Genomic DNA, 23,275 nt, shown 5'->3' on the forward strand with positions numbered 1-23,275 from the left:
CAAATGCTTTTCATTTCTATTATGAATATATTTTTATATATGATGAACTCAATTTACTTTTTTCCCAACCTTATCAGTAGACATGTAATCATATTGTTTGTTAGTTCTTACTTATTTTCCACAATCTTAAATAACTATGAACACTGAATATAAATTATTAAAATATATGATCCTGTTCAGTGGCTCCAAAATAATTATAAGCAATCATCTAAATCTACTTTTGCAGCATTCTGATGTCTGTATCAGTTGGTGGCCTAGTCTCAGCTTGACACCACAAAGATTATTTTTGTTTAGGATGTTTTAATTTTTGCCAGAAACCTGTCAAGACAGATTTTAAAAGTGCCCTATGGTTTTTTCTTAAATTTGATTGCTACAATTAAGATACAATAACGCTCTCATGGGGTGTGTATTGCACTCCTGTGTGGGTACACTGAAAACAATTCATTTATACATTATCTATTTTGCAAAGCCAGTTGGAAATATTTTATTATACTTATTTGCATAATTCTCTCATCAATAAAAAAGATGCATCGTTTGTCTTCTCTCTAGAATTGGATGATGCCAGAGAAGAACTAGTTCTCTGTAGAGGTAGCCACTTTTTTCCTGGTATAGCTTTCTTCTCCTGGCAAAATTAAACATTTTGGCTGCATCTTAAATTCTTGAGTCGTCTGCACCAGGCTCCAGTAAAGTTTATGGTCTTCTAGGAAATAGCAGATTAGTTCAGTGACATGTACGGCAGCGTAGACAATTGAAAGCAGTTGAGCAGAAGGCATGCTCACAAGTAGAATACTTTAAAAAGTCAAATGTGACGCCACAGCACTCCAGCCTGGGTGACAGAACGAGACTCAGTCTGCCTGGGGTGTTCCCCCTCCGGTTCCTTGCTCTCGTGGAGCCACGGACCCTTCTGGCTGCGCCAGATGTTGGGGTCCGCGTGTTTCCTAAACAAAGGAATGAACACACAAGACAACACAAGACAAGACAAACATGGCGGCCGCCCCGAATGGCGCGCCTAAAGTCTACTTTTAAAAATCACTTTTCCATAAACATAAGTGTTTATTTGTGGACTATCAATTCTATTCCATTCATCTATATGTCTACTCTTATGTCACCACCACAATCTTGATTACAGTCATTTCATAGTTTAGAAATCAGGAATTGTAAGTCCTCCAAATCTTTTTCAAAAGTATTTTGGCTATTCTGGATCCTTTGCATTTCCACATTAATTTTGATGATTTCTGCAAAATAGGCAGTTGGGATTTCAATAGGAATTGCACAGAATCTATGCAACTCCTGAATCTGCAGACCAGTCTGGGGAATACTGCCATTTTATATTTAAAATCTTTTTTTTTTTTTTTTTTTTTTTTTGAGACGGAGTCTCACGCTGTTGCCCAGGCTGGAGTGCAGTGGCGCGATCTCGGCTCACTGCAAGCTCCGCCTCCCGGGTTCCCGCCATTCTCCTGCCTCAGCCTCCTGAGTAGCTGGGACTACAGGCGCCCGCCACCGCGCCCGGCTAATTTTTTGTATTTTTAGTAGAGACGGGGTTTCACTGTGGTCTCGATCTCCTGACCTTGTGATCCGCCCGCCTCGGCCTCCCAAAGTGCTGGGATTACAGGCTTGAGCCACCGCGCCCGGCCTTAAAATCTTACAGTCTATGAACATGGGATGTCTTTCCATTTATTTATGTTGCCTTTAATTTCTTTTTCTTTTTTTTTTTTTTTTTTGAGACAGGGTCTCACTGTGTCACCCAGGCTGGAGTGTAGTGGCACAAACATGCCTCACTGCAACCTCAACCTCCCAGGCTCAAGCAATCCTCCCACCTCAACACCAACCCCCCACTCCCAGTAGCTGAGACCCAGGCGCATGCCACCATGCCCAGATAATTTTTTTACCTTTCCGTAGAGGTGAGGTCTCCCTATGTTACCCAGGCAAAATACCCAAGTATTTTGGCTATTCTGGATCCCTTGCATTTCCATATGAATTTTTTTTTTTTTTTTTTTTTTTTTGAGACGGAGTCTCACTCTGTCACCCAGGCTGGAGTACAATGGTGCCATCTCAGCTCATTGCAACCTCTGCCTCCAGGGTTCCAGCGATTCTCCTGCCTCAGCCTCCCAAGTAGCTGCGATTACAGGTGCCCACCACTTATTTTAATTTATTTATTTAGTAGTTTTGGAGACAGGGTCTTGGTTTGCCACCCAGGCTGGAGTGCAGTGACAGGATCATAGCTCACTGCAGCCTCAAACTCCTGGGTTCAAGCGATCCTCTCACCTCAGCCTCCCAAAGTGCTGGGATTACAGGTGTGAGCCACTGGGCCTAGCCAAATACTGTATTTTTTATCAACATTTGGTTGAAAAACATCTGTGTATTAGTAAACCTGTGTTGTTCAAGAGTCCGCTGTGCTTTGCTGGGGATTTCTACATCTATATTCATAAGGGATTTGGGTCTGTGGCTTTTTTTTCTTGTGATGTCTGTCGAGTTTGGTGTCAGGGTAATCCTGGCCTTGTAGAATGAGTTAGAAATTATTCCCTCCTCTTTTTGTTTCCTGGTGGTTTATCTTCACTGCATCACTGTGGGGTTGCTCTGTGTAACTGTCTCACTCAGTAGTGAGTGAAATATCCCTGGAAATGTACAATTTACTGCATTAGCCCGGCTTAGTGTCACATATCCATTGCATGTTGGTGCCTGTGGCAGAAGGTGTCACACCTTCTCCAGGTAGATAAAAAGTCAACACTCCAAAACACTGGACACCAGCAATATGGTGGTCATTGATAAGGCCTTGGGGGAGCTCCCATCACAAAATTGCCTAAGCCTCTGGCCTGAAGTGCCTAGACTTTTGTGGTGACATTTCAGGACAAGGGACGTCTGCTCAGGCAACACAGGGATGGGGTAAGGAGGCTACCATCCCACTGGAAGTGGGAGCCATCTGAGAAGTTCCTCAAGACAATACCAGCCAAATATTAGAAGGTATTGGCATTCTGGCCGAGGCAGCATGTTCCAAATTAGCACTATGTTTTCTGGGAGTACATCATCCTGTCACCAGCCCAGCTGGACAGGCTGCAGATGCTCCTAAGATCCCATTCCACAAACCACACATAAGCCTGAACACATGTCTAGTATAGCGTTCTGGGGAGGCCAGGAGCCATGGTTCATCACAGCCTTTTGGGAGGCCAAGGCAAGAAAATCGCTTGAGTCCCAGAGTTTGAGACCAGCCAGGGCGACATAGTGAGACCCAGTCTCTAAAAAAAATAAAATTAAAAAATTAGCCTGGTGTGTTGGTGCTGCCTGCCTGGGGCGTGGGGCGCTGGGATGCAGTACTCAGGACACAGTGGCTCACTGATAAACACAAGTGTGGATCTGTTATTGGGGTCCTATAGGGCCCTCCCGGTTACTGCCAGAGGCACCTAGGCTAGGAGGGGCTACCACTGGGGTCTGAGGAGGTCTAGTCCCCTACCGGAGGGCTGTGAGGTTGGTCCCAGAAACTGCTTGCTCCCTTGCAGGATGTGGTAGCGCAGGCTCAAAACAGCCAGCGTGCGTTCCCCCAATTCGCAGAACTCTCTCAAAAGGCTGCAGTCTCTTGCCAACCTGTGAGGGTGGCTGACTGCCACCCCACTGTAAGAGTAGAGGTCAGGGACTGCCCCAGGCCACTCCGGCAGACCTGTGTCTTCATTTAACTCACTGTGCCTGAAGGTCACATGACGGTGCTGCGGGGTCTGTCTGGGGCCCAGCTGGGTGGGGTTCACATACTGGGGTGAGGGATCAAGAAGGGTGTCCGCTGCAGTAGAAAGAGGGCGGGCTGCGGACTTTCAGACGTCGCCCTTAACCTCCCGAATGACCTAGGCTAGTCACTTAGCCGGTGGTCTGACCTCCATCTGTGAGTGAGTCACAGTCACAGGGCTTCCCTAGACCCCGGTGAGCTCCCGTCATGACCTTGCGAGGTCGGGGCAGGGTGGGCAGGGTGAAATATCTGGGCGTGTGGCAGCGGGTGGGGCCGCGCGGGGGGCCTGGAGGTGGGGGCGGGCCCTGCGCTTGGCGGCGGCGCCGGCAAACTGGGCGGGCTCAGAGCTCAGAGCCGAGGCAGCTGCGGCGGCAGCAGGTGGGTTGCAGCGGATCCTACGCGGGACCGGGACGGGGACAGGGATGGGGACGGGGACGGGGACAGGGATGGGGACGGGGACGGGCACGGGGACGGGACGGGGGACGGGCTCAGGCCCAAGAGCAAGCGAAGGCGCAGGTGTCCGGGGACGGGGGCGCGGCGGAGCTGGCTCTGGCAGCAGCGGCGTGTCGGGCATGGGGAGGTGTGCGGGCCCAGGGCGCCCCTGCATTCCGCCCGGCGCGGCGCGCGGATACCCCAGTCTGGCCACGGTGGCGGGGGCGGGGGCGGGGTGTGTGTGGCCGCCACTGTCTGTGGCAGGTGGCTGCCTGGGCCACGCCCGCCCCGACGCAGAGCCGTGGCTCCTGTTCCGGGTCGGCTCTACTCTGGGGAAGCCTCGGTTTCATCTGGCTCTGGGACCCCACCACTGAGCCGTTCCCAGTCTCTCTCCCAGCTTCACCTGGAGCTGCTCCCTCCCCACCCCACCCAGCAGGTGAGTAGGTGGGGCCCCACCAGGCCTCCTCTGCTGCCTGGGATGCAGACAGGATCTCCAGGCTTCCTATGACCTCCTGCCCACAGGCTCTGACACCGGCCCCATTCCAGCCCTTCAGCAGGCCTTCGGTTCGGGTGTCCAGGTCCGCAGGGCAGGGAGGGAGAGAGGACTGGGGGTGGTCAGACCAGAAGGGATGGAAGGCCGGCTGGGCATCCTGTCATTCCCCTCTGGCCCTAGCAGGTTCCAGTAGCTGGCTCGGTGCTCTTCTCGGCCACCTGCCATGGCCCGGGGGCTGCCTAGCATGGCCAGCCTGGCTCGCTTATGCCAGAAGCTGAACCGCCTGAAGCCGCTGGAGGACTCCACCATGGAGACGTCACTGCGGCGCTGCCTGTCCACACTGGACCTCACTCTTCTGGGCGTGGGTGGCATGGTGGGCTCGGGTCTCTATGTGCTTACAGGTGCTGTTGCCAAGGACGTGGCTGGCCCTGCTGTGCTCTTGTCCTTCGGTGTGGCTGCTGTGGCCTCCCTGCTGGCAGCCCTATGCTATGCAGAATTCGGGGCACGTGTGCCACGCACGGGCTCTGCCTACCTGTTCACCTATGTATCCATGGGCGAGCTGTGGGCCTTCCTCATCGGCTGGAATGTTCTCCTCGAATACATCATTGGTGGTGCCGCCGTGGCCCGCGCCTGGAGTGGCTACTTGGACTCTATGTTCAGCCACAGCGTCCGCAACTTCACTGAGACCCACGTGGGTTCCTGGCAGGTGCCCCTTCTGGGCCACTACCCGGATTTCCTAGCTGCTGGCATCATCCTCCTGGCCTCTGCCTTTGTCTCCTGTGGAGCCCGCGTCTCTTCCTGGCTCAACCACACCTTCTCAGCCATCAGCCTGCTTGTCATTCTCTTCATTGTCATCCTGGGCTTCATCCTGGCCCAGCCTCACAACTGGAGCGCTGAGGAAGGCGGCTTTGCACCCTTTGGCTTCTCCGGCGTCATGGCTGGCACTGCCTCCTGCTTCTATGCTTTCGTGGGCTTCGACGTCATTGCCGCCTCCAGCGAGGAGGCCCAGAACCCACGGCGGTCCGTGCCTCTGGCCATCGCCATCTCACTTGCCATTGCAGCTGGTGCCTACATCCTTGTCTCCACCGTGCTAACCCTCATGGTGCCCTGGCACAGCCTGGACCCCGACTCAGCGCTCGCAGATGCCTTTTACCGGCGGGGCTACAGGTGGGCTGGCTTCATCGTGGCAGCTGGCTCCATCTGCGGTAAGAGACTTCCTGGGCAGGGTGGCAGGGAAAAGAGCAAGGGGGGGGGGGGCTCTGTCCTCAGATTCACCTTCACCTGAGGCTGTTTTACTAGTTGCATAATAGGGCAAGGAAAGTGCTAATTATTAGAAACTCTTCACTTCAAAAAAATTTCTTTTTTTTTTTTTTTTTTTTTTGAGACGGAGTCTCGCGCTGTGTCACCCAGGCTGGAGTGCAGTGGCGCGATCTCGGCTCACTGCAAGCTCCGCCTCCCAGGTTCACGCCATTCTCCTGCCTCAGCCTCCGAGTAGCTGGGACTACAGGCGCCCGCCACCACGCCCGGCTAGTTTTTTGTATTTTTAGTAGAGACGGGGTTTCACCATGTTAGCCAGGATGGTCTTGATCTCCTGACCTCGTGATCCACCCGCCTCGGCCTCCCAAAGTGCTGGGATTACAGGCTTGAGCCACCGCGCCCGGCCAAAAAAATTTCTTCAGAAACTTTTTGGACGGGACCTCCCCACACATGGTCCATAGCATATTAGTGCTGGGCATGTCCTTATAGATTATTTCCTAGGCAGAGGCACTCAGCTCTGATCAGATGCTCCAGTGGGCCTGTGACCTATCCCAGATGTCCTGTTCTTGGGCAGAGCACTGACAATCTATTACTCCTACACACACTCATGCTTACTCTGAGAGCCCAGACAAGCTCATGCCCATGTTCCTAAGGAACCACCCATGCACCGACCCCCAGCAGAGGCCCCTGGTGGGCTTCTCCGCCATGCTGACCCTCCCCACTCTCTCTGCTACAGCCATGAACACTGTCCTGCTCAGCCTCCTCTTCTCCCTGCCACGCATTGTCTATGCCATGGCCGCCGATGGGCTCTTCTTCCAGGTGTTTGCCCGTGTGCATCCCCGGACACAGGTGCCTGTGGCAGGCACCCTGGCATTCGGGCTTCTCACAGCCTTCCTGGCACTACTGCTGGACCTGGAGTCGCTGGTTCAGTTCCTGTCCCTTGGCACACTCCTGGCCTACACCTTCGTGGCCACAAGCATCATTGTGCTGCGCTTCCAGAAGTCTTCCCCGCCCAGCTCCCCAGGCCCAGCCAGCCCTGGCCCCCTGACCAAGCAGCATAGCTCCTTCTCAGACCACCTACAGCTAGTGGGCACTACGCACACCTCCCTGCCTGAGCCAGGGGAGCTGCAGCCAGCCCTGAGGCCCTACCTGGGCTTCTTGGATGGGTACAGCCCTGGAGCAGTGGTGACTTGGGCGCTTGGCGTTATGTTGGCCTCAGCCATCACCATAGGCTGCGTGCTCGTCTTTGGGAACTCGACCCTGCACCTCCCACACTGGGGTTACATCCTGCTGCTCCTGCTCACCAGTGTCGTGTTTCTGCTCAGCCTCCTCGTCCTGGGGGCTCATCAGCAACAGTATCGGGAAGATTTGTTTCAGGTACCTCCCCCAGCCAGCACCCACTCGTGCTCTGCCCAGACAGCTGCCTCCCCTTCCCCCACTGCCATCCCAGAATGAACAAGGCTCACAGGGCTGGGGAGGATGGCACACCCATCCCGCACCCCTTTCTGCATGGTGAGTGAGCACATGTCTCCACAACCTCCTGAGAGGGAGAAAGGCTGTATGGATTCCCGAGAAAGTGGGCCCTGGGCTGGCAGATCTTTCCTGCAGCCCGGTCCAGCCCTGCACTCCCCTGCCTCCTCAGATCCCCATGGTTCCCCTGATTCCAGCCCTGAGCATCCTCCTCAACATCTGCCTCATGCTGAAGCTGAGCTATCTGACCTGGGTGCGCTTCTCCATCTGGCTGCTGATGGGTGAGTGGGGGCCAGGCTGGGACCGGGGTCAGGAGGAGGGCAAAGAGGACAGAAAGGGCTGGAACCTGTACCTCAGGCTCATGCCCTGCCTCCTGCCCTGTCTAGGACTCGCAGTGTATTTTGGCTACGGCATCCGGCACAGCAAGGAGAACCAGCGGGAGCTGCCAGGGCCAAACTCCACGCACTACGTGGTATTCCCCAGGGGCAGCCTGGAGGAGACAGTGCAGGCTGTGCAGCCCCCTAGCCAGGCGCCAGCGCAGGACCCCGGCCATATGGAGTAGCTGGTCAGCCCACACTTGCCCTGCTCTCCCACACCTGCTTGGGAGGCCAGAGAGGCCGGACAAGCCAGGAGCCCCTTCTGTTGTGGGCAGCCTGGGTTTGCAGGCCTGCGCAGGCTGGGGCGTCCTCAGGACCTTAGGACTTTGTCCAGGAGCTGAACTTCAGGTCTTCAGGAGTGGGCCTTGGCTGATGCTGGTGCCGTGGACTCTGCCCAGAGCCTTCTTGTTTATGATCAGCTCCAACTACCTGGGCAGGTGTGGTGGGGTGGACGGGAAGGCCCACAGCCCAAGGGATCCATAATAATAATTGCTTGGCCAGCCATGTGGCCTGCTGGCATATCCACTGTGGCGTTCTTTATGGCACCAAGTCTTCACCTGCCCCATGGAACTAGGCAATTGTCTCCAATCCACACCAAAGATGCTGGGGCTCTCCAAAGAGTAGGTGCCAGTCCTGGGACCACCCTGAGTCAGGGACACAGGTGGGCCTGGATCCAGGTGCCCAGCTAAGAGGGGAGCCACACACACCAGGCAAGGAGGGTTCCATGACAGGCCTGGGGTCAGGCTCCCCACATCTGCTAGGTGGCAGATCCAGGGAGCAGAGCTGGGGCCCCAAGGAGGCTTCCTAGACAGGGCAGCAGGGTTCAGAGGATGGCATGCACTTGAGGCCTGCCCGGCACAGGCACACCCACAGGGACACACACGTCCCTGCTGGCACTACCCTGGGGTGCACGCCTATGTGCAGACTGAGGCGACAGCTGTTTCTGAGCTCAGGCCCAGGCTGAGGCTCTCTTGCTGTCTCTGCCCACTCTTCAAGGGCTTTGAGGTGAAAACAATGTGGCCCTCAGGCTCCGACATGGGTGCGCAAGTGTCCAGGCCTGTTCCAGTTACCTTTTAGCCCACCCGGTAGCTGCAGGGCCTCAGTCTTCAGGGGTAGAGTCCCCAAGTCCACCCTGCACTGCCCCACTGGTCTCCCCATGGCTGTGCCATGTCTACCATAGATGCCCCCCAACTTTCCAGTCCTGCCTGTAAGGACTACACAGGAAGAGGGTGGCTTTGCTGGCTTTACTCCACGACTTTCTCCAGCCATGACATCAGCTTTCTCTGGGCCCCAAGGAGAATCAGGTGCATGTGCCCCTCCTTGGATACCCAGGCCTCAGGGGCCACACTCTCCCACCCTAGCCCTTCAGAGCCTAGCTCCCAAGGGACATGGCTCTGGGGACTGAGAGGCAGCAGGGACCCCAGGCATTTTACTGAGGCTCCAGGTGGCAGATGATTCCAGATGTCAGCCCAGCCTCAGCCCCACCCCTGGCCCTCCACAGCATGCCCTCATCACCAGGTACCCACAATGGAAAGCAGCCCCTTGCCTCCCTGGGTTGGACAATTAGAATTCCCTGCCCTGCCCTGGGACCAAGAGGAGAATTCCAGCTGCAAAACCCAGCCAGCCTGAGGGAGATCTCGGTGGTGGTGTTTGGAACCATTCCTTCCAGCCACTCCACCCAGCCTGGGATCAGAGACAGGGCCTCCCTCAAGCAGCTGCGCTCAGACAGCTTCCTAAGTATGACTTCTGTGGCTGACTTCTGTGGTTCCCCGAGGCAGCATCCTGCTAAGGCAGGAGTCAGGGGAGAGACTGTCTGCTGGGGTTCAAGGATGGAATTCTACCCCTAATCCTCAATCATCTCAAGGATGAGATCCCCAAGCAGGGCCCCACCCTCCCCAACCCCCAACTCTCAACCAGCAGGGAATGGCTACGGGCTTCAGGAATGGGCTGGCAAGTGGGTGTCAGAACTTGGACAGGGCCATCCTGGTGTCTGTGTCTGACTCCCAGCAGCAGTGGCCGTGGGTGCAGGTGCTGAGATCTGTCTAAGGCACTTGGCCAGTTGGGCTTGGGATGCAAGGGCCAGCTCACTCCACACAGAGTTGGCGGTTGCCTTCGGGGCCTTTGCCTGCAGACGAGGACAGCAGGTCAGGGATCCAGCCAACTTCTAAGTGTGGCAGAACCCAGAGTCCAAGCAGAGTGACCTCAGCTCACCTCCTCATACTTTGTCCTCCAGTAGAAATGGGCTTCTCTATCCACATACAGCAGCAGCAGGTCACAGATAAAGGTGACCTGGGAGAGGCAGGGCCAACCCATGTTCCAGCCCCCAAGCCTGCTCTCCTGCCACTTCCCCAGCCTGCACCCCGAGATTCAATGTGCAGGCACCGGAGCCTCCAGCATGCGTTGGACACACCCTGGTCAGCGGCACTCACCGCAGCCTGCAGGTGCCCACAGTGCTTGCACTCACCACGCCCAGCCAAGCTGCCCCGGTGCCCAGTGTGACGGCCATGGGGATGAGCCCGAACTTCCCTGCCTGAGAGAGATCTGAGCTGAACCTCTCAGCCCACGACTGTCGGCCTCATGCCTCCTCCAGCCCTGTCTGCTTTGCCGCCTCCCATCCCCGGCCTGACCCCTACCTGTGCCTACCTGCCCGGTGACGAGGATGTCGAAGCGGATTCCGTAGAGTTTGAGCAGGGTGCGGGCCTCCACGCCCGGTTGCTCCCACCAGTAAGTGGCTGTCCTGCAGGCAGGAAAGAGGGCTCTGGTGGCCTGCTTTGCCCACCCACAGGTGGGGCTGGCCCTGCCAGGCCTCTGTCCAACTTATCCATTGACTGTAAACCCCAGCCCAAGCCTGAGTCCTGGGTCTCAGCCCTGTGTCATTGGTGAGAAAACAGAAAAAGCAAACCAAGACCTGTCCCTCAGAAGTTCCCTGCCTGCTGAGGGGATGGGAGACAGAGGAGTCCCTAAACAGATCCAGCAGCGGGGATGTGAAGGAGCAGGCTCAGGGCTGAGGGATTCCAGAGATGGGAACGCACTTTTCCCTGGGAACTGGGGTAGGCTTCCTGGAGGGGACATGAGACTGGGCCTGGAGGAACATGCACACAAATGGTTTGCCAGCACAGAGCGGGGGGGAACAGGATGTGGGTGGGAGCCAGCCCCGCATGGTTTCGAAGGGCTCGGGAGGTTGGGGAAGCCAGACCAGACGGGATGCAGTGAGCTGTGTTGAGGGGCATCATCCCCAGGCCTGGTGGCCGTGTGTGCCTGCCTGCATGACGAGGTGACACTCAGTGGCAGAAGGATCCAATAAATCTGCTTAGAAGACTCAAAGACATGATAACAAATGCAATTTAAGAACCTTGAGGCCAGGTGCGGTGGCTCAGGCCTGTAATCCCAGCACTTTGGGAGGCTGAGGCAGGTGGGTCACCTGAGTTCAGGAGTTCAAGACTAGCCTGACCAACACGGTGAAACCCCATATCTACTAAAAACACAAAAATTAGCTGGGTGTGGTGGCATGCACCTGTAATCACAGCTACTTGGGAGGCTGAAGCAGGAGAATTGCTTGAACCCGGGAGGCAAAGATTGCAGTGAGCTGAGATCAGGCCACTGCACTCCAGTCTGGCACCAACAAGAGCAAAATTTCATCTAAAAAAAAAAAAAAATCCAGGCATGGTGGCTCATGCCTGTAATCCCAGCACTTTGGGAGGCCGAAGTGTGTGGATCACCTGAGGTCAGAAGTTCGAGACCAGCCTGACCAACATGGCAAAACCCCATCTCTACTAAAAAGACAAAAATTAGCCAGGCATTGTGGCACACACCTGTAATCCCAGCTACTTCGGAGACTGAGACTGCAGAATCACTGGAACCTGGGAGGCAGAAGTTGCAGTGAGCCAAGATCACGCCACTGCACTCCAGCCTAGACGGCAAGAAAGTGAAAACTCCGTCTCAAAAAAAAAAATTTAAAAATTAAAAAAAAATAAATAAATAAAGGCCAGGTGTGGTGGCTCATGCCTGTAATCCCAGCACTTTGGGAGGCCGAGGCAGGTGGATCATGAGGTCAAGAGATCGAGACCATCCTGGCCAACATGGTGAAACCCCGTCTCTACTAAAAATACAAAAATCAGCCGGAATGGTGGCACACACCTGTAGTCCCAGCTACTCGGGAGGCTGAGGCAGGAGAATTGCTTGAATCTGGGAGGTGGAGGTTGCAGTGAGCCGAGATTGCACCACTGCACTACAGCCTGGCAACAGAGCGAGACTCTGTCTCAAAAAAAAAAAAAAAAAAAAGGGCCAGGTGCAGTGGCTTACACCTATAATCCCAGCATTTTAGGAGGCCGAGGCGGGTGGATCACCTGAGGTCAGGAGTTCGAGACCAACATGGTGAAACCCTATCTCTACAAAAATACAAAAATTAGCCGGGCATGGTGGTGGACGCCTCTAATCCCAGGTACTTGGGAGGCTGAGGCAAGAGAATTGCTTGAACCTGGGAGACAGAGGTTGCAGTGAGCCGAGATCATGCCATTGCACTCCAGCCTGGGTGACAAGAGTGACACTCCGTCTTTAAAAAAAAAAATCCTTGAGCGCATCCTAGATTGGAAAGTACAAAGGTTTAGGATCACTGTTGGCACAGCTGGGGAGCATTAAGTATTAGATTTATTCTGCCAGCCTGGAAGGTGGGTCACACCTGTAATCTCAATACTTTGGAAGGCTGAGGTGGGAAGCTGATCACTTGAGGCCAGGAGTTCAAGACCAGCCTGGTCAACGTAGTGAGACCCCGTTTCTATACTGTTTTTTAAAAATTAAAAAAGATTTACTCTTGCTAAATGTCTTTCTTTCTTTCTTTTCTTTCTTTCTTTTATGGCATCTCACTCTGTCATCAGACTGGAATGCAGTGGCATGATCATGGCTCACTGCAGCCTCAGTCTTCTGGGCTCAAATGATCCTCCCACCTCAGCCTCCTGAGTAACTGGGACCATAGGCATCTGCCATCAGGCCCAGCTAATTTTAGAAGTATTTTTTGTAGACATAGGAGTCCCCCTATATTGCCCAGGTTGGTCTCAAACTCCTGGGCTCAGGTGATCCTCCCGCCTCAGCCTCCCAAAGTGTTGGGATTACAGGCATGAGCCACTGCACCCAAAGGTCAATTTCTTGAGTGCAACAATAAGACAGTGGCTACATGGGGAAGGTCCCTGTTCTCAGGACAATGTTGAAAAGGGTGAGTGTCCGGATGTCTGCCACCTACTTTCAAACAGTTCCGTTTGAAATCTAAACATACTCAGTTCACTCCAGACAGGGAAAAAGAAAATGTGGCCAGATGGTAACATAAAAACTGGTAAGCCCAGATGAACGTATATGGGTGTTCATGGTACTAATCTTAAGTTTGTCTAGAGTTTTTAAAAAAAATGTTTAGGTAAAAGCTGAAGGGAGGCCAGGCATGGTGGCTTACATCTGTAATCCTAGCCCTTTGGGAGGCTGAGGTGGGTGGATCACCTGAGGTCAGGGGTTTGAGACCAGCCTGGCCAACATCGTGAAAACCCATCTCTACCAAAATATAAAAATTAGCTAGGAGTGGTGGTGGGCGCCTGTAATTCCAGCTACTCGGAGGCTGAGGAAGGAGAATCGGTTGAACCCGGGAAGCGGAGGTTACAGTGAGCCAAGATCGGGCCACTGTACTCCAGCCTGGGTGACAGAATGAGATTCTGTCTTTAAAAAAAAAAAAAAAAAAAAAAAAGCTGAAACGAAGAAGGGGATGGTAAAAAGGAAACCCCCCATTGCTGTGGAGGGGAGATACTAGAGGCAGGGTGGGGTGGAGGAGGGGCTGACAGTGAGGAGCCTGAGCTGGGCAGGGGCCCGGGACAGATGGGGTGGAGGGCTCAGGACTTGGGGGAGCAGGATGGAGCCTGTGCTGGAGGATGTGGGGTTGAGTACAGCTCTCTCCTGCTCCTGGGAGCCCCTCGCACACCAGTGGAATATCCAGAGGGCTGGGCCTGGGTGTGGTCTGTCCTGACCGCCACAGGGAGAGGGCGATGGGCACAGCAGCTGGGCACTGGGAGCAGTGGGGCCGCACCTGAAGTTGTAGCTCCTCTCCTGCAGCTGGAAGGAGTAGTGAGTCCGGCAGCCGGAGTCCCCAGTGTCCAGGTCGCAATCCCAGTGAACCCTGATGCCCACAGAGCCACCCTGCACATAGCACACAGCTGTTCCACTGGTGGGTGGGCCCGGGACCCTCTCCCAGAGCCCTCCGGGAACCTTGCCCCCAACTCGGCACCCACCAGCAACGCCAGGTCCTCGAAGTTCCCTCCAGCCTCGGCCACAAGGTCCCCAATGCGGAACACAGGACAGTAGGGGCTGAGTTGTGGTTCATAGCGGCAGTACTTAAAATAGGTGGGGTCCCAGGTCTCCAAGGCATTGGACCTGGCGGGGGTGGGGGAGGTCAGACGAGGTAGGAGACAAGGAGGGTCTTGGGGCAGATGAGACCCACTCTGCTTACTTAGAGAAGTTGAACTTGCTGAAGGTGACCGTGTTTTTGATGAAGAGTGTGAAGTTCTGGGCCTGGGCCAGCAGGGGCCTCCTGCAGGTGGAAGGGAGGTGACAGCCTCTGCCAGGCCTGGGGCCCTGCGCCGGTGGGGGTGGGGGATTGTGGGGACACTTACGAGGGCACAACACCACTCTCCACTGGGCACCAACTCCAGATCTCACAGGTCCTGTGGGTCCCATTGAACACCACACATTGGCCTGTTTTTACGCCTAGAAAAACAAAAGATGAACTCCAGACCTTCAAATCTCCGCAGGGCTGGGGAAGGCGTCAGCCAAGGAGTTGTTGGCAGAAAGAGAGATGCAGGGACAGAGGCGAATGGGGCCTGCACTCAGGAGCCACCCAGGATCCCAGGCCAGCCCCCACCCTGCTAGGGGCACTGGAAGACAGAGCCCACAGTTACCGTGGCTGTGCGTGCCTCTCTCCCCTTCGGGGCAGTCCTCGTCGACCCAGCAGTTAGCCAGTGGGACGGAGGGGTGCTGAGGTGGGCAAGAGAGCAGTCACCGATGGCACAGGGGATGTCTCCCCTCCACAGCCCAGTCTCAAAGGCAGGGAGGTTCAAGGTGGGAAGGACAGGCCCCCTTCCCACGTCCTTCCCACCTTGAACCTCCTCACCACCCTCCCACCAGAGTACCCTGAGTCTGGGGCCACACAGGAAAGCTGGAGGGTGCAAATAAAAGGAGGTGGTCAGAGGAGGGAGCAGAGCAACGCCCTGGCCAGATGAGGGTACAATGCTGTATTTCAAAGACAAAGGGAGACCTCTTTCCTCTTTTTTTAAAAAAATTTATTTTTAGTGATGCGGTCTCACTCTGTTGCCCAGACTGGAGTGCAGTGGTACGAACGTGGCTCACTATAGCCTCGCCCTCCTGGGCTTAAGCAATCCTCTCACCTCAGTTTTTCCAGTAGCTGGGACTACAAACACACACCGCTGTGCCTGGCTGATTTTTTAGTTTTTTTTTTTTTTTTTTTGTAGAGATGGAGTCTTGCCATGTTGACCAGGGTGGTTTTAAACTCTTGGCCTCAAGCAATCCTTCTGTCTCAGCCTCCCAGGGTGCTGCGATTAAAGGTGTGAGACAACATGCCCTGCCCTTCCCTCCTGAGAGTTCTGTCTGTGGTGGACACGGAAGTGATTCTTCCAGGTCTACCTCCTCTGCTCCAATCTGGATGACAGATTAGGGAAGGTGAATATACCTTGGGAGGGTAAGTTTTTGATGCCCGAAATGGGGGCATAACTGACAAAGATCAGGGCCCTAGAGTCAGGGGCTTGGGTATTAAAGCAGGACCCCACACCCTTGCTGAGGGGCCACAGCCTACTCCTTTCTGCTCGCTCTTCTGTAACCTGGGGACATTCATGCCTGCACAGAGGCATAGGACTATGGGGCTCTGGCAGAAGGGGAGGACAGGCGAGCTTTCTGGGGTCCCAGACCCAAGAGAGGAAGGCACCCTTGAGCACCAGGCACTCTCCCAGGCACGGTTCTGCCCCGGCTGAGAATGGACACTGCTGCCCAGGGCACTCAGCTCAGGGGCAGCAGGAGGAACACCAGCACCAGGGGCTCAAGGAAGGCTGAGCGCCTCTGAGAAGCCAGAATGAGGCAGTGGGAATTTCTGAAAGACAGGGCCATCATGATTGGGTGGAGGGTGGAACAGAGCCACATGCTCTGCTTCTTTGTCCCTACCTATGTCCTGTGTCTGCCTCTCCTCTCCACCCCAGCTGGGCTACCGTCTCCTCCAACTAGACCCCACAGTGACTACCAATGGGGCCCCCACGTCTCCCCCTACCCTCATCCACCTATCCCCAGCAGCCCAAGTGGTGCATCCCACAATGTGCAGGAGATTGAGCACCCTGCCTCTGAGCCCATGTGTGGCTCTCTTCTGCTCCTCTCATCAAGTTTAGCTCCTGCCAGGCACGGTGGCTCATGCCTGTAATCCTAGCACTTTGAGAGTCCAAGGCGGGCGGATTGCCTGAGCCCAGGAGTTCGAGACCTGCCTGGGCAACAAAGCAAGACCTCATCGCTACAGGGAAAAAAAAAAAAAAGTTGAACAATTAGCTGGGTATGGTCACTCCCGCATATATAGTCCCAGCAACTCAGAAGGCTGAGGCAGAAAAATTGCTTGTGCCCGAGATGTCAAGGAGGCAGTGAGCTGTGATCACACCACTGCATTCTAGCCTGGGTGACAGAGCAAGACCCTGTCTCAAAAAAAAAAAAAAAAGAAAAAAGGAAAGAAAAAAAGAAAACAAACAAAAACAGTTTGGCTCCATAGTGGGGCTTACAGGGGCCCCTGAAATCCTGAACTACCTTCTTCCCACCCCAGTTCAAATATTCACTTCAGCTCCACTCAGTGGCTGATAGCCCTAAAGGCACCTCACCTCACATAGCTCAGCGCCTTTGCCCACCAAGCCCCCTCTGTGTGGACATCCTGTTCCAGCCAAATCCACCTGCTCACCAGCTTCTCCTCACCCTTTTTTAAGATTCTGCTCATCCGGACGTGGTGGCTCATGCCTGTAATCCCAACACTTTGGGAAGCCGAGGTGGGTGGATTACCTGAGGTCAGGAGTTCGAGACCAGCCTGGCCAACATGGCGAAACCCTGTCTCTATTAAAAATACAAAAATTATCCGAGTGTGGTGGCTTGTGCCTGTAGTCCCACCTACTTGGGAGACTGAGGCAGGAGAATTGCTTGAACCCAGGAGGTGGAGGTTGCAGTGAGCCGAGAGCATGCCACTGCACTCCAGCCTGGGTGACAGAGTGAGACTCCATCTCAAAAAAAAAAAAAAAGATTCTGCTCAAGTGCAGCCCTGGGTCCCCCACCTACGGCCTCTGTCCCATCATAGGACCTGCCACCTTGGCTGGGCTGTCCACGCAGGTGGTCCTTGAGGTATGGGAGATGGAGTTTTGTGAATTCAGCATAGCTAGCCCCCTGGCCCAGTGGGGAGGCTCAGCGGTGTCTGCTGAGGGAGGTGACACTAAAGGAGCACGGTGCATGTACGGGAGGGCTCAGGCGCCAGGATCCCGAGAGGAGCTGGCAGAACTCTGGTCTTCTGGGAAAGCCAGGTTGTCAGATCTGATAATGACGACCCAGCCCTGACATTTCATGGGAAGAGCCAGAAGTGTGCTTGCAGACAAAGAGGAATTGCACAGATTCTGAAAAACACAGACCCACGGATCCAGCCAAATTTCAGAACAGTCTACAAACTGAATATTAAACAGACACCTGAGCATTAAGAAAGGGAAGGACATTGTGTGGGTTCACTAAGAGTAAGCACATCCTGCCGGGCGCAGTGGCTCATGTTGGGAATAGGCCCCCAAAATCTGGTCATAAAGCGGCCCAAAACTGGCCGTAAACAAAATCTCTGCAGCACTGTGACATGTTCCTGATGGCCATGACGCCCACGCTGGAAGGTTGTGGGTTTACCAGAATGAGGGCAAGGAACACCTGGCCCACCCAGGGTGGAAAACCGCGTAAAGGCGTTCTTAAACCACAAAGAATAGCATCAACGATCTGTGCCTTAAGGACATGCTCCTGCTGCAGATAACTCGCCAGAGCTCATCCCTTTATTTTGGTCCATCCTTTTGTTTCCCATTAGGAATACTTTTAGTTAATCTATAATCTACAGAAACAATGCTTATCACTGACTTGCTGTCATAAATATGTAGGTAAATCTGTTTAAGGCTCTCAGCTCTGAAGGCTGTGATACCCCTGATTTCCCACTCCACACCTCCGTATTTCTGTATGTGTGTCTAATTTCTCTAGCGCTGCTGGGTTAGGGTCTCCCCGACCAAGCTGGTCTCGGCAGGCTCACGCCTGTAATCCCAGCATTTTGGGAGGCCAAGGCAGGCAGATCACCTGAGGCCAGGAGTTCAAGACCAGCCTGGCCAACAAGGTGAAACCCTGTCTGTACTTAAAATACATAAATTAGTTGGGCGTGGTAGTGGGCGCCTGTAATCCCAGCTGCTCAGGAGGCTGAGCAGGAGAATCGCTTGAACCCGAGAGGCGGAGGTTGCAGTGAGCCAAGATCGGGCCATTGAACTCCAGCCTGGGGGACAAGAGCGAGACTCCATCTCAAAAAAAAAAAAAAAAAAAAAAAGAGTAAGCAATCCTTTGTGCATATTTCCAACTACAGACATGGGATGTCTCCAGCAACTGTGCTAGGACTAACCACCAGGGCTCAGGGAACAGGTATCTGCACAATGACCCTCCAGCCCAGGAAGCAGGTAAATGTTGGACTTGTTTAAAGAAAGATGTCACTGTGGAAGTAAACTTTCGGGACTGTGTCCTGAGTCTCAATAGTTCAAACAAAATTCACAGCTGGAGAGAATGAGCGTGCTCTGTGACAGATGCAGGATCCCAGGGACATCTCCAGGCAAGGGGTAAAGGTGAAATATCAGGGGGAGAATCAGTATTTCTGGATCAGAAATGAAGAAGAACAAGGTGGGGGACTCTGGCTTGACCATGGTTGATGTAAAAACTATCCAGAAATCAGGGCTCACGCCTGTAATCCCAGCACTTTGGGAGGCCGAGGCAGGCGGATCACGGGGTCAAGAGATCAAGACCATCCTGGCTAACACGGTGAAACCCCGTTTCCACTAAAAATACAAAAAAAAAATTATCTGGGCATGGTGGCAGGCGCCTGTAGTACCAGCTACCTGGGAGGCTGAGGCAGGAAAACGGTGTGAACCTGGGAGGCGGAGCTTGCAGTGAGCCAAGATCGCGTCACTGCACTCCAGCCTGGGTGACAAAGCAAGACTCCATCTCAAAAACAAAACAAAAATATCCAGAAATCATAAGCAACCCTGAATTCACCATGAGCAAGAGTGTGCTGTGTTGGCTCACAAAGATGAAAGCTGCTTCAGGACACATTAATAGAGGCTGGGAACACAGAAGGGGAGGTGATATTCCAGCTTGGCTCTTGCTATTAGAACCTCCCTGAGCATGTGCCCAGCTCTGGGTGTCACAATAACAACCTGGAGAGTACCCAGAGGCAGGACCAGGATGGGGAGGGTCTGGGCACCTCACGGGAACTGCTGCTGCCCAGAGCTCGGGGCACTGTCACCCACAGGCTGGGAGGCCTTAAGAAAGTGACTCAACCTCACTGAGCCTCAGTCTTCTCCTCTGAAATGCAGATCACAGGACTTCCTACCAGGCAGGGGATATATGAAGACTAAAAGAAATGATTCACACAAAGATGTAGCCCAGGACCTGGGGGACACTAAGCACATGCTGAGGCTTCAACCACCTGGGAAGGGGAAAGGGAAACACGGGTGGCCACCTGGGGCTGGTGGAGGAATGAGGGGCCTACTGGGAGGATCCTGGGCAAACTCACCTCTGGGCATCTTCCCTGAACTTGGGCTGGCGTCACAAGGAAGTTGGTCACCAAGAAGAACACGTTTTCTCCCTAGGAGGCAAATCTCAAGGTTGGCCTGGATGGGCTCACATTGACCAGAAAGGCCGGAAGCCGGCAGCCTGGTTTATAAGGGAAGGGATGTTGGCCCCATCAAGTCATTAACCCTGTCCCCCCATAAGGCAGATTGAAGCAGAGATGGGAGGCCGGCAGGGGTTCTGGCCATTTTTGAGACCGGGAAGCCTCGTGCCCATGTCCATCTCTTGAGACAAGTTTCTTTCTCATTTGCTCAACCAAAATTTATTTGTGTGTGTGCGTGTGTCTGTGTGCATTTAGAGACAGGGTTGCACTTAGTCACCCAGGCTGGAGTGCAGTGTTATTATCAGTGCTCACTGCAAACTCTAACTCCTGGGCTCAGGAGATCCTCCTGCCTCAGCCTCCCAAGTAGCTGGGACTACAGGCTCCAGCTACCATGCCTGGCTTCAACCAGAATATTCCAACAGCCTGCTGCTTCTAGTACTGAAGATCTAGGGGAGAGCTGGGCCTGGCACCTGCCCAGGATGGAGAAGAGGTGAGTCTCCCATCCCACACACAGCAGCACTGGCACAGCAAGGGCCAGGGGAGAAGAGGGAAAGCTCTGCCTGTGGTCAAGGACATTGGAAAGAAAGGCTGACCCTCCAGTGCTGCTCATGAGAGCACTGTGAATTTGAGGAAAGTATGCACAGGAAGGGAAGGTGAGGGCTGAGCAGAGGGTGGTGGGAGTGGCAGCCATTAGGATTGGGAGGAATGTGTGGACACCGTCATAGGCAGGGTTGGGGGAATTCCTGAGGGTAGAAGCAGGGGCTGCAGGCTCTGAAGATGCCTAGTGTGAAAGTTCAGCCTGGCTGCTGCGGGGTGTGCACTGAGCAGTAGGGAGGAGGCGAGAGGGGCATCTAAGGGCCCTCTAGGAGGCCATAGTCTCATGCAGGCATGGCAAGGGTAGTGGTGAAAAATCTTAGAAGGGACAGGAAGGGGTCGAGGTTGAGTCACAGATCTGGCTGAGGCACTAGTGGATGTCACAGCCATCGTGACTAGTGGATGTCACAGAGGCCATGCCAGGAGAGGGAAATAATTCATCTTTGGACATGTGGGTGTGCACCTGGAAGACAGCTGTGCTCTGGGCAGGTGTTCACTGGGGCTACGTACACCCTGGGCATCAGAAGAGCAGAAGTGGAAGTTGAGGCTGGGGATGAACTGGGTGGAAGGAGGAGGGAAACACAGCCGAGCAGAGGGGAGGAGCAGCACCTGACCACAGTGCCCCAGGTCAGGGAGCAGGGCTACAGGAAGTTCCATGCCCCAGCACCCCACACCACTCTCAAGCTCAAGCCATTAGTCCCGGACACCCCCTTCTTTTGTTGGCAGTCTTTGGAAATGCAGTTTCTCTGGTCTGGCTTCTTTTTTGGTTCAGGGGACAGAGTCTCTCTTTGTCTCCCCGGCTGGGGTGCTGTGGAGCCGTCTCGGCTCACTGCAAGCTCCGCCTCCCAGGTTCACACCATTCTCCTGCCTCAGCCTCCCCGAGTAGCTAGGACTACAAGCGCCCGCCACCATGCCCGGCAGACTTTTTGTATTTTTAGTACAGACAGGGTTTCACCGTGTTAGCCAGGATAGTCTCTATCTTCTGACCTCGTGATCCGCCCGCCTCAGCCTCCCAAAGTACCGGCATTACAGGAGTGAGCCACCACACCCAGCCGTGGCCTGGCTTCTTGACCAGCCCCTTTTTCCACCCTGAAACCTCCTACACATCCCTGAAAGCCCTGTCCAGGCGCCACTCCTCTGTGAAGGCCTTCCTGAGAACACCCAGCTGTCTCCGGCATCACATGCTTCTCTCTGCATGGCTGCATGGCAGGTGTCCAAGCTGTCAGTGGGCAAAGGACTTGTGTCCCCATCAGCAGCACCAGGGCCCCCACCTGAGGTGGCTTCACGAAGTCAGCCACATCCCACAGCCGGTTTCCAAGTTCCTCGATCTGAGTCACGGAAACCCCTTTGAGTTTGGTGATGACGGAAATCTGGGGGTCAAGATCCCGGTCCTGGTAGCCTTTTTTGGCGAGGAGAGCCCACCTGGGGAAGAGAAGTTAGGCAGTGTGGTGTGTCCCCAGGGTGTAGTGACAGGGTCGGAGCTGGGCCCTACATGCTCAGTTCTCTCCCCACACCCTACAGGCTCCCAGCCCAACATCGAGGGCCACACCTCCTCTCTGGCCCCACTTCCCACTCCAGACCGCCTGAACGAGACAGAAGCTCCAGCCATGTGTCAGAGAGCCAGTGCCCTCGGACAATCACCTTCCCCAGCCAGCACCCACCCCCAGCCTCACTAGACCCAGCTCCCAGCTTCTAGACTCCCCTGACCCGAGATATAGCTGGTGGTCTCTCTGGGGCTACTGCTCCAGCTCTCACAGATGTTAAGGATGATGTCCTGTGCTCCCTGGGTGGGGCCGTGGGGAGGGACTGGGAAGGAGGCAGGTGGGCACACAGGACAAACACACAGCTTGCTCTTGCTCTCCTGTCTTGTATTGCCTACCTCCCCCCAGCCCCCGAACCAATCTGCCCCCTTCCCCTCCAGCCCCTAAACAGGCCAACCCTCAACTTCAACCCAGCAGGACCAAGCCCCACCCCCCACCTCTTCCCCTGCCCCTCCAGCCTGGCCAAAAGCTCTTCTCTCTTACCCTACCACATAGACCACGATCCCAAACTGCAGCAGCCTCTGCAGGGCGCCCACCCGCCAGTTTCTGGTCATCACATACTTCTCTGTCTTATAATCCAGAAGCCCCCAGCCTGTCGTAGCCCCTGGGGAGCCCATGCTGCCAGCTCCTGCTAGCTGCGGGCACATGAGTCAGCATGGTAGCTGCAGTCACAGCTGAACAGGAGGCAAAGCAGGGCCCGAGCCAGGCCAGGCCAGCGACTGTTAAAGGGACACTTCCACTAAAGCAGGATCCAGCTTCCAACACCCAGCCCTCAGCCCCTAACCCCAGCTGTCCTGCACCTCCCACCCTCCCTACATTCCCTTTGCTGGGCCCTGGTGGCACACAGAATACAGCAGCAGCTCTGTCCCTGCCCTCTGGCCTCACTTCCTGGGGTGGGAGTGGAGGTGGTGGGAGGGTGGGGAGAGACAGCTGTTATCAGTGCTGTGAGAGGAGGGCCTGAGCGCAGCAGCAGCAGGGCGGGGAGGGTGTTGAGGAAAGCTTCAGCAAGAAGTGACCTCTAAGCTGACCCTTGCAGATTTCTGAAGTTCGACAAGCAGAAAAAGATGGGGATGGAGGTTCCTGGTGCAGGGAGCAGCGTATGCAAAGGTCAGAACATGCAAGAGAACTAACAGGCCCAGAGTGAGAGGGTGACCTGGCTCTGCGAAGTTCCCCAGGCCCTCCTGAAAAGCTGTCCCCTGCCACCTTCCCCAGTGCAGTGAGGAAAACACAAGTCCTGGAGTCAGGCGTGTTTCCCAGTCCATGAAAGGGGGGCGATGCTGGAACCCCCTAGGGAGGCAGGAAGGATAAATGCCCACAAGGGGCCCAACCCAGTGCATGGCCCGTGGCGCGTGCAGTTTACCCTCTCAGGCGAGGAGCCTCAGCTCAGGCTAGCCACGGTTTCCACGGCAACCAACAACACCGGGTTGCCGGGGCGACCGCCGCTGGGGAGCT

At 54.8% G+C, this 23,275-nt stretch overlaps 2 protein-coding genes across 10 annotated transcripts; one reads left to right on the forward strand and one right to left on the reverse strand.

Annotated features, from left to right (window-relative positions):
- Positions 1–452: 452 nt before the first annotated feature.
- Positions 453–22,602, reverse strand: LOC105480677 (purinergic receptor P2X 6). 9 transcript variants are annotated; one of them, XM_011739785.2, is made up of 12 exons: positions 22,307–22,600; positions 21,554–21,704; positions 19,590–19,661; positions 14,671–14,746; positions 14,386–14,479; positions 14,223–14,303; positions 14,005–14,146; positions 13,803–13,912; positions 10,385–10,478; positions 10,206–10,271; positions 9,953–10,030; positions 7,533–9,866 (listed from the first exon to the last, which is right to left on the reverse strand). In XM_011739785.2, exons 1-12 carry the CDS (start codon positions 22,468–22,470, stop codon positions 9,678–9,680), a joined length of 1,317 nt encoding a protein of 438 aa, XP_011738087.2. In that variant the 5' UTR covers positions 22,471–22,600; the 3' UTR covers positions 7,533–9,677. The 9 variants fall into 9 exon arrangements, with proteins under 9 accessions (XP_070936141.1, XP_070936143.1, XP_070936138.1 ...); XM_011739787.3 differs by having other exon boundaries at positions 22,385–22,599; XM_071080037.1 differs by lacking the exons at positions 7,533–9,866; positions 9,953–10,030 and adding an exon at positions 566–938 and having other exon boundaries at positions 13,803–13,892; positions 22,307–22,602.
- LOC105480676 (solute carrier family 7 member 4) lies at positions 4,208–8,267 on the forward strand. The gene is made up of 4 exons (XM_011739783.3): positions 4,208–5,842; positions 6,631–7,271; positions 7,537–7,645; positions 7,751–8,267. Exons 1-4 carry the CDS (start codon positions 4,861–4,863, stop codon positions 7,924–7,926), a joined length of 1,908 nt encoding a protein of 635 aa, XP_011738085.1. The 5' UTR covers positions 4,208–4,860; the 3' UTR covers positions 7,927–8,267.
- Positions 22,603–23,275: the final 673 nt, after the last annotated feature.

The sequence above is a fragment of the Macaca nemestrina genome, chromosome 15 (assembly GCF_043159975.1).
Source record: "Macaca nemestrina isolate mMacNem1 chromosome 15, mMacNem.hap1, whole genome shotgun sequence".
In the NCBI taxonomy this organism is placed as follows: domain Eukaryota; kingdom Metazoa; phylum Chordata; class Mammalia; order Primates; family Cercopithecidae; genus Macaca; species Macaca nemestrina.